General features: G+C 36.7%; 1 protein-coding gene across 1 annotated transcript in view; it reads left to right on the top strand.

Annotated features, from left to right (window-relative positions):
* MUC5AC (mucin 5AC, oligomeric mucus/gel-forming) overlaps positions 1-10,220 on the top strand; it is a 39,503-nt gene extending 29,283 nt beyond the window's left edge. The window contains exons 30-43 of the mRNA XM_072338830.1: positions 293-492; positions 950-1,124; positions 1,277-1,527; positions 1,812-1,995; positions 2,306-2,504; positions 3,545-3,723; positions 3,951-4,020; positions 5,111-5,288; positions 6,686-6,808; positions 6,920-7,018; positions 7,735-7,863; positions 8,720-8,777; positions 9,306-9,408; positions 10,016-10,220. Coding sequence (XP_072194931.1) covers positions 293-492; positions 950-1,124; positions 1,277-1,527; positions 1,812-1,995; positions 2,306-2,504; positions 3,545-3,723; positions 3,951-4,020; positions 5,111-5,288; positions 6,686-6,808; positions 6,920-7,018; positions 7,735-7,863; positions 8,720-8,777; positions 9,306-9,408; positions 10,016-10,220 — 2,153 coding nt within the window. The remainder of the gene's footprint in view (positions 1-292; positions 493-949; positions 1,125-1,276; positions 1,528-1,811; positions 1,996-2,305; positions 2,505-3,544; positions 3,724-3,950; positions 4,021-5,110; positions 5,289-6,685; positions 6,809-6,919; positions 7,019-7,734; positions 7,864-8,719; positions 8,778-9,305; positions 9,409-10,015) is intronic.
* The last annotated feature ends 453 nt before the right edge of the window (positions 10,221-10,673 follow it).

Genomic DNA, 10,673 nt, shown 5'->3' with positions numbered 1-10,673 from the left:
AGGCACTGTTGAAATTTACAGATATAAATGCCTGAGCCTTAGTTTTGGCAAGTGTTTGATAATAATGATTAAATTCTGAATAAAAAAATCTCTGACAGATAGTATAAACTAAGAACTGATTCCCCATGAATTTTTCATTACCACTTTATACGTACCCTAGCAGTTTATTTTTTATAAAAATGTCTCGTTCACTCCGGTTGAAATTAAAACACTCAGTAATTCTTTTTTTTATTTTGATGAATTTTCTTCTTTTCTCTCTTTGTTTGACTTCTTTTTTCCCCCCATTTTTTAGGTGAACTGATTTACAGCACAATGGATAGCGATGGATGTACATTTTATGCTAGATGTAGTGAAACATGTACAGTTGAACGCTACACTGGAGACTGTAATTTTACTACTCCAGTAACGACTACAACCCCTCAGATGCCTACCATAACATCACACCCAATTCTTCCTCCAGGTTGTGTTTCTGCTACTCACCCTCCCCTTCAGGTATGTCATTTCTGTGTTATGATTTTTGAAATAACATCAGTATTAGTTTTATACCTGAAAGATATAGGAAAGGAAGAGTTGCCATTCTTATATATTCTGGTTGTCAGAATAACTCTTGCTGCCGGTCAATATATGGCATAAAATTTCTATGTGCCTTCTTTCAATTTTTTTTTTTTTTAATTTTTTTGTTTTTTGTAAATTAAGAAAGAGAAGTACAGTGGTTTTTTTCTTATGATTCCACTGCTAGTTAAACATGCTTTTTAATGCACTGCATTGTGTATGTAACAAACCTTCTCAATGAAATAAAAAAGCAACTTTTATTGTGCTTTTTGACTCTTCAGTGAAGAGAAAAATAAAAGCTAGTATAGAGGCTTACTCATGATATCTCATAACAATATTAGTAAAATTCATACCTGTTTGCAAATAACTGTGACAGCAGTTTCTGTTCATTTTGCAGCCTGGCCAGAGATTCAAATTATCCAACTGTACAGAACTCATCTGTGAGGGAAACAACAAAGTTGTAGTAAATCAAACAGTGTGTCCACCTATAAAGGAAATTACCTGTGCTAACAAATATCCAGCAGTACTGGTACCTGATGAAAATGGATGCTGTTACCACTATGAGTGTCAATGTAAGTATAAATTAAGGAATTACACTTTTGAAAATAAACAAATGTTTGCACAGAATATAAGGAAATTATGTTTTCCTAAGGTTGCATTTGAAATTGTAGTATATTCTTCCACATTTACTTTTGTGTTAACATAAATATTTTCTCAATGCCAGGTGTGTGCAGTGGATGGGGTGATCCTCATTATGTTACTTTTGATGGAACCTACTATACTTTCCTTGAAAACTGCACTTATGTACTGGTGAAACAGATCGTGCCTAAATATGACAACTTCCGTGTTCTCATTGAGAATTACTACTGTGATTCAAAAGATGGACTTTCCTGTCCTAAATCCATTATTATCTTCTACAAATCTGCAACAGTGAAGCTGACCCGTGAACTCCTGCATGGTGTGATGACTAATGTGGTAAAATAAATTTATTTTTACTTCTCTGCTATTGAAAAAGAGAAATAAGGTACACAGGCCTTACAGTTTTTCACTTGAAATACAGTTTATTAGAATATCAGATTATAAAAGTGACAAGAACATTGTATGTTGCTACTGCTATGAAAACAGGAGTTGGATATGATGCACAACAATACAAAGTTATGCATGATTATGAAGATTAGAAAATAGATTATTTTAAACAGTCAGACAGAAGCAGAAGCTTATTCTGAAGTTGTGTTTTGTTTTTTAAACTCTGCATTCAGATGTACTTCAACAATAAGATTGTCCAACCAGGCTTTCACAAAGATGGCATTTATTTCTCCACACTTGGTATCAACATGATTGTAGAAATACCAGAGATTGGTGCAACCATCACCTTCAGTGGGCTGATTTTTTCTGTGAAACTTCCGTACAGCAAATTTGGCAACAATACCGAAGGACAATGTGGTAAGACAGATGCACTTATCATATTTTGCCCACCCTCCATGGCTATCATTACCTACTCTGGCTATGCAAGATCATGGCATGCAGATATATTTTGAGCTGTTTTCTGATATTAGGTTTGGGTTTTGGATTTTGACTGTGTTTTTTCATAAACTAAATTAAAACTCATATGACTGTAAAGAATCCTTGTGAAGTAGAGAATTATACATTTCACAAGCACATCACATCTAAACTTAGTATCAGCACACTAATGCACTGCGCATTGCGGATCTGGCATACGAAGCTAACATAACTTGTCTCTGTTATCTTCCAGGAACGTGTACGAATAACAAAAAAGATGAATGCCGCTTGCCGAGTGGTAAGATCATTTCTTCCTGTCCCCAAATGGCTCATCACTGGCTTGTTGGTAACGACACATCATGCACTGGAGTACCAACACCACCAATAGTAACCACACCTCCTGCAAGGCCACAGTGTCACGTTCCTGAACTCTGCAAGCTTATCATTAGCAAGTAAGAAAAAAACCCCAAACAACCAGAATGAAGTTGCTCTTTCTATATAGAAATGTCTCAGTATTTTATGAAATTGTATGAACTACAGTCCTATCATGGGATCACTGCTGAAAACATCAGCCCAATATAAGGATACAATAAAAGGCCTCTGATAAAGAAACTGGTCTTCTTTAAGGACTTGCATTGCAAAGATAACTGAGCAAGGAGAAGTGAAATTAGAAAATGAGAGAGATAGCAAGCACTAAAAGCCCATACACCCTGGATTGTTACCATATCGTTTCTGTTATCTTTTTCCCTCCCTGCCTTCCAGGGCACACTTACTCACTCTTAGTCACGCTATTAAGATAAGGATTAAACTTTACATGTGAAGTGATCTCTTATTCCTGAAGGGAAAGAATCTGGTTACCAACCAGAATAACAGAACAGACGGAAACATCTCAGCCAAGAGAGTCCTTCACTCTTTCTAAATTTTATGTAAATTAGGGAATTCCAAAACCAAACCAAACCAGAACAAATAAAAAACAACAAAAAACAGTACCAACAAAGACTGTTTCCTGAAATATTTATTTTACTTGTGTGAACTCTAGCAGAAGATTTTTTTTCAGCTGTGTCATTTGTAAAGACGTTCACCTGCATGTTTGCTGTAGTGTCTAATAAGTTGCAAGCTATTCTATCCTAGTTTTCTGTTTCTCAGATACTTGTAGCATTCTTTCTTCATCTACCTGATGCAATTGCCTTCTACAAGAAATTTCTAGGGTCGGGTTGATGAAACATTGTGTACACTTACATAAACACTGTAACCATGACAGTCTTCAGAAAAAAAAAAAAAAAAAAAAAAAAAAAAATAGAGCTTCAAATTTCTAAATATTTCCATTTCTGAATCTATCTCCACAGTAGTGGCCACTCATATAACTAACTCTCTTTCTCATAATACATTCCTCTTGAAGCAGAGGGTAACGTGCCATTAATTGGAAAAATGCCACATGTGATAAGATTTTATATAATGACCATTTTCTTCTGTTTTTTTTTCCTGTCTGTAGAGTTTTTGCAGAATGCCATGACGTGATACCGCCAGACCCATTTTACAAAGGATGTGTTTTTGATGGATGTCGCATAACTGATGAATCCATGCAGTGTTCCAGTTTAGAGATATATGCTACAGAGTGTGCTGCAAGAGGTGTCTGCGTTGACTGGAGAGGAAAGACAAACAATACCTGCCGTAAGTACTGCAGAACTCGAAAATGTCTGAGTACACCAGCAGCAGTTAGGATTTTATTGAGAAAGTATATCTTACACCTCACACTTGACTATAGCCTTTTACCTACAAAAATACAGAAATGTCCTTACTATCAGAAACCACAGATGTAGGCAGTAAAGACAGAGCCACTTTCGCCATAAAAATACCTACTATCAGATTTTGATCATTTTCCATCTTTTGTCATGCAGCATACAATTGTCCAGCAAACATGGTATACAAGCCATGTGGGTCCATTAATCCTGCTACCTGCAGCCAAAGGTATGGAAAGACCAAACAAATGCTTGTCTTTTTTTATTTTTCCTTCTGTTTTTAGCTACCTACCTTCCTTACAAAACTGAACTATTTTGTAATTAAATCTCATGAATTTTCATAGTTTATTCAAAATTCATAGATATCAGTCACTGCTACGAATACACACATCCTGTTCCATTCAGCAAAATACAAATTCATTTGTCTCCCTTGTATCTGACACAATGACCCTCTTTACACACCTGTCTCTCCAGCTTCACTGCAAAAACATGGTACTCAAATACACATATATACATATATATTCCTCTCACTCCAGCTTTGTTGACCATGCCGGCTATGGAGTAACTGAAGGCTGTTACTGTCCTGATGGAAAGACGCTCCTGAGTGAAGACAGCAACATTTGTGTCTCTGAATGCTGTAAGTACTCTATAACTAATTTGGGCAATGGAGGTCTGTATTGTTAAAGAGGAGACCTGATTAACAATGGCAGGAGACTTGCCATCTTTTACATACCCAGATTGCAGGCAAATCAACTTGAGTTCCTTTAGTTTCCCCATCTAAAAACAGAATAATAATTAAAAAAAAAATCCTAGTTTTTCCCCATCTTTCTTACTTACATGAGACTGGGCAAGATGGAAGAATTCTATCATTTCATATGAACTAGTACGTATGTTCATTTTCTTGCTAGATTTATGTTCATGGTGTTTTTATTTGAAGCTGCACAAACTTACTCCTCCCGTCAGGTGTCAGTAGTATAAATCTCCATTATTTTTTTTTTTTTTTCCAGCTTGCAGAGAACCAAATGGAGTATCCAGATGGGTGAGTATCAATGTAATTTATCAAATACATGCAGCTGAAACAAGAGGACATTTGTTGTTTGGTGTTTCACAGGAGCAATTTAACGTCCTCAGAACCTTCAGTGGCCGCTAGGATCTTCTCCTTATTTGTTTCACTTTAAGGGTTTCTTAACAAATATAAAAATAATAGGACCATGAAAAGGTTGATGTAATTAGCTATCACTGTATTTATTAATAAAACAATTAGACAAAAAGAAAAAAGAAAAAAAAGATTATTTATTTTTCATTTTCTTTTTCTACAGCCAGGAGAAAAATGGACAAAAAATTGCCAGGAATGCATCTGTGACAGATATACTCTCAGAGTGCACTGCACAAAATATGAATGTCCTCTGCCACAGCAAGTGTCTTGTTCTGAACCAGGATACATGCCTGTTCAGACACAGATGCCTGAAGATCCATGCTGCACCAGGACTGAGTGCTGTAAGTACTGTCTCAGTTCTACATTGTGCATAATACACTATATTTGTTTTGGGAAACTACAACAGTAATTTCGCTCTTTTTTTTTTTTTTTTTTTTTTTTTTAATTATATAGTTTGCATTGATCTCATAACATTTTTCTCCCTAATACTTCTTCTTAGAGCCCTGTTGCAAAGCATCTACTAGATGCCTGAAGAGAAAACATTTAAAGATGAATTGATTTTACACTCGTAGGCAAAGGAATGAAATTTGTAATTTCATGTTCAAAAGGAAAAAAAGAAAGCCTGTAACACTGCCACCACCTAAAACAATAATGAACAGCTATTCAATACCTCTTATTTTTCAAAGACCAGCATAAACATTTTATCTAGTCTTAATGTATCTCTTGAACTTTAAAGAATGTTCAAGAGAGTGTCTGAAATTCATACAGCCATCAGATTTTCTGATTAGCTTCTCTTTGGAAATATGACTTCTCAAGCCATCATCACTCTATTCTTCTCTTGCTTTGTTTTGCAAAGGTTATAGAAAAGCTCTTTCACTTTAAAAATAGAGGGGTAAATATACTGAAATAGTTATTAAACTAACTGGTTTTTACCTACAACACTATATTTGCCTCACTGGAAAACTTCTGAAGTTCATGCAAAACAAAATTGCTTACTTAAAAATTCACAATTTGCTGACTTCTGTTATATTACACAGACTGCAACACGAGCCTCTGCCCTGAGGTCACACACCAATGCTTAGAGGGACAGGAAGTAATTACAGTAACACAGCCTGGAAAATGCTGCCCTACCTTTGAATGCAGTAAGTACTGTGCAACTTTTTCAATGTGTTACTCAGAGCTATGAATACAAAAATCCTTAAAAGAAAAAAGATGTGATTAATCAGTGTGGTCATACTGGGCCAACATAATAGCAGTTTTTTCCACATACTTCTGCTTCTTCAATTTTATACCTCAGTGACACTATCTTTCTTCCTTCTTTCCAGGACATGGCTGCGTAGTCAATGAAACCTACTATGCAGTAAGTACACAGGGTAACTCATTATAAAAATACAACTTTACATTAGATTCACAATCAAACCTTTTTGAGACCCTTATTATAGAGCCTATTTTGCAAAAAAGATCAAGATATTAAATGAGGTCAGCATATCTGCACCCTTCCTACATGCAGGAGTATTATCTGCTCACCTTTAACATTAGCATCATCTCCTTTCACAGTGAGAAGCAGCATGCACATAGCCAACAACAGAAACTCAGAAACTCTGCTTAAATTAAACAGCCAAAATTGAATTTAAGGATAGCTTAGCCTACAGATAGTTCAGCCTTGAATTGTCTGTGATTTACATACACATAGTACCCTGCTATTGCTAATAATGATTTTTCTTCTGTCTTTCCCTAGCCTGGAACTGTGATCCCATCGGGCCCCTGTGAAAGCTGCACCTGCTCCAAATCCTTGTATCCAAGCCATCAGAAGTTTGCTGTCAAGTGCCAGCCTGTTGTCTGTGACACCCGCTGTCCAGTGGTGAGTGTTATTCTGTGCTCAGTAATGCCTACCCTGCTCAGTTCAAAAATCTGTTGCTAAAGCTCAGTGTCTTGACTCAACAATATTCCCTCTCTGTTTCTTTCAAAATAGGGTTACAAGTATACAAAGGAACCTGGAAAGTGCTGTGGCACATGCAAGGCTGAGGCCTGCATAGTGGTCATGGAAGACAACACTACACACATACTTAAGGTAACTAGCCCTGCTGCAGTTCACTTTTGGTGAACTCTGCTTGCCTTTTAACTCTTTCCTTTCCTTGCCTCTACCGCTTTTACCTGTAGTGTCTTTTCATATATTAGAATACTGCTTATTTAGATGGGGAAGGACTATCTCACATGGCTTGAACAGAACCTTGAGTCACGAGGCTAAATGAAGCTTCTGGAACCAACTGTGATACTGAACAATGGCTTTTAGAAAAATATGTGAAAGCAATGCCATCTTGTTTGCCTTCAGCTAGAAAATATAGCATCAATTTTGCTCGGTTTTGTCTTTCTATGTGTGGAGGCAGTTTCTGCTCCAAATATCCAATCTCAGGTTAACTGTGAGCTCAAGAACAGGATGAGTTGCTGAAAATACCTGGAATTCTGCCATGTACCTCAACAGGATTAGGGCACATCATAAATTCTGACAACAAATCCTCTGAAACACAAATCAGTCTTCACTTATCCCACTCATGCAAAAAAACATAACTATAGCCACCTAAAATCACAGCATCTTCGCTTGGTTAATTAAAAAGACAGTAGGATGATTATACGATAAGCAACTAACAGCTGCAATTCAAGGACATAATTCAGAATAAGCACGCTGCAGTGCACAGCAATTATAGAACATCAGCTGTTTGGGTATTTTTGCTTCACTTTCATGCAAGAAGCTTTTTATTCACCTTTATTTAACTTACCTGCTTTCAGGTTGGAAAATTCTGGAGCCCACCTGGTAATAACTGTACAACTTACACATGTGAAAAATACAATGGCCAGTTCATTACAGTCATCTCAAAGAAAAGCTGTCCCGCCTTCAACCCTGATCTCTGTGAACCTGTAAGTACTTGTCTACCAGCTCTCGTGTTGGTTTGAAAAGACTGCGGTGACTAGCACCAGCAATAGAAAGATCATGGCGCCCTAGGAAAATACCTAGCAGGACCATCACACAGGATGTAACTCTGATTTTATCCTCTCTGAAACAGTCCCCCATCAAATTTAACTTTAAAAAAAACAAATCAAATCTAAAAATGGCAATATATCCTCTCTGAGGAAAGAAGATAGCACAGGGTACTGGAGAAAAGGGCACAGCATAATGCTTTGCATTCCTAAAAGTACCAGGTGTCTAGGAACAAGAATATTACCAGAAAAAATAATGAATTATTTACTACTAAATTATTTACGACTAAATTATTTAGACTAAATTATTTACGACTAAATTATTTAGACTTATAATTTCATTTTTGGAAATCAATCATTTAGAGAGTGAAGGAAAACAAGCTACTTCTGTTTACTTAATACACCTCAGGACAGAATACACCCCAGGACCAGACATCTGGAGAGCCAGTAGTTCATTAACTGTGTTACACTGTCTGACATAAACCTTAATCTACACTGATTTTGACACCTCACAATATCCCACGTGCACTGCAAGCATTATTTCTGAATTTTTTACTACCCAACTCTGATGACAGCAAAGCAATTCAAGTCCCTTCAATATATGCTTCCAAAAAAGTCTTAGTAAATACTAAAGCAGTACTTACATGCCTCTAATATTTAGATCTGCTTGAAATTAGATTCCATGCCAATACAAAGAACTTTCTGGCACCAGAGAACCCTACAAGGCAGGGAAAGTCTCTGCTTTATCATCCGTATTTGAAACCTGAGTTATCTTTTTCTTTTTTCCCTACTCAAGGACAACATCAGGCTATCAGATGATGGCTGTTGTAGAGTGTGTTCAATCCCACCATCAGGTAAGTAATGGTAATTTTGGGTATAAGTACAACATGTGACTTGTTAGCTGTATTAGTCCAACTTGCAAGGCAGGAGCAAAGACAGAAGAGGTGAAAGCAGAACAGAACATTTAGGGCCTTTGAAAACACAGATATGGTGAACTTTCCCGCCCCATACTGCTCAATATTAGCCTTTAGTGAAATAGAGAGGACTATGTCTATTCTCCAACTTCTACAGACACATTCTCTTAAAGGATGAAAGTGAAAATGGTCCTGGGATGTGCTTTGAACAGTTGACACAGCACTGCTCTATATTTCTGCATCCTGCACACCAATGCAGCATAAGAGGAATTTTCCATTCAGTGCTAAGACAAGTAGAAAGATCTATCATTTAGCCATAAGCAATTAAAACAGAAACACACTGTGACATGATTTCCTATTTCAGCTCTATCCACCTCAGTTTTCAGCTAAGGATTGTCTATCATATACAGGTGCCTATCTATATACACATATTTTAATCTATTTTCTCTTGGTTTGTGGCAATATCAGGTTGCAAGAAGTACAACACCACTAGTGTCATCAAATACCATGGATGTGTTTCTGCACCTGTTGAGATGACGTACTGTGAAGGCAGCTGTGATGCTTACTCAAAGTAAGTGGTGTAAAAGACAACTGTAGTCTCCTGTAGTGATTTTGTACCATGTCTAACACTCACCAAGCCATCAACTGTTCCCATTAAGCTAACCAGAATTTTTAACAGACATGGTGCTACATTAGCTTAATTACCTCAAGACTAACCAGGTCTTAATAGACTGTTAAGTGACAGACTGTTGAGTGTTAAGTGACTGGTCCCAAGTTTTGATCTTGCCTATGTAAAAGTGAGGTTATTTGTTTCATACCAGTCTCTCTCACTTTGGACTGGCTTGATACATTATCTGGATTAGTCTTTTGTCTTAATGAATCACAGAATTATAGAATGGTTTGAGCCGGAAGAAACCTTTAAAATAATCTAGTTCTAAACCCCCCACCCCCACCCCCATGAGAAGAGATGTCTTCCACTAGATCAGGACAAAGGCTTACCCATTTTTACAATGAAGAACAAATTCTGTGTCATTAAACTACTGGAAGAATGGTAATATTAAGACAAATTACCACATGCAAACACACAAATTCTAGTTATATTTAGCAATGTATGAGAGAGGTAGTGGTATATCTCACATTATTTCTGAATATTTCTCTTTCCTTGGTTTTGAAAACAGGTACTCTCAAGAAGCAAACATGATGGAACACAAATGCTCATGCTGTCAGGAAATCCAGACTAGTGTAAGAAAGGTGACTTTGACATGCAGTGACGGAACCTATCTTGATCACTCATACACCTATGTGGACCAATGCAGCTGTGTGAGCGCTGAATGTGTTCCCCAAGACATTGTCAACCAACAACAACAAACAGGCAACATATGAGATAAAGACCTCACAAGAAAAAGGGAATGCCTAAAATTAAAACCAAAGAGAAGCCAAATGAGTTGAATATAGATGAAAACAAACATTTGAAAAAAGTGTCAAAAGCAGCTAATATTTTTGACAAACAGATTATATTTTCTGCATACAAGCTCAATATGTCTGTCCACACTATTTCAGCTTTCCTTACCATTATATCTCGTACTATTTTTTGACTTTTATTTACACCTTGAGGGGTACAGTGTAAGATCTTTTTTGTATTTCTGGTTAGTTTGTCTTATGAGAAGTGCTAAACCATAAGACTGAGATCACACGAAGTCTTTTATTAGAATGACATTCTACTCTGCCTCTAGGCTTTCCTTTGGTGGCACAACGTAAACTGCAATGGTGCAGAGTAAATATTACTCTGTAGGAAATCAAGTTTTGCTGGCCATTACATTCTGCAACTACTTGACA

This window comes from Excalfactoria chinensis, chromosome 5 (genome assembly GCF_039878825.1).
Source record: "Excalfactoria chinensis isolate bCotChi1 chromosome 5, bCotChi1.hap2, whole genome shotgun sequence".
Lineage (NCBI taxonomy): Eukaryota > Metazoa > Chordata > Aves > Galliformes > Phasianidae > Excalfactoria > Excalfactoria chinensis.
This window is presented reverse-complemented; position numbering and strand designations above follow the sequence as displayed.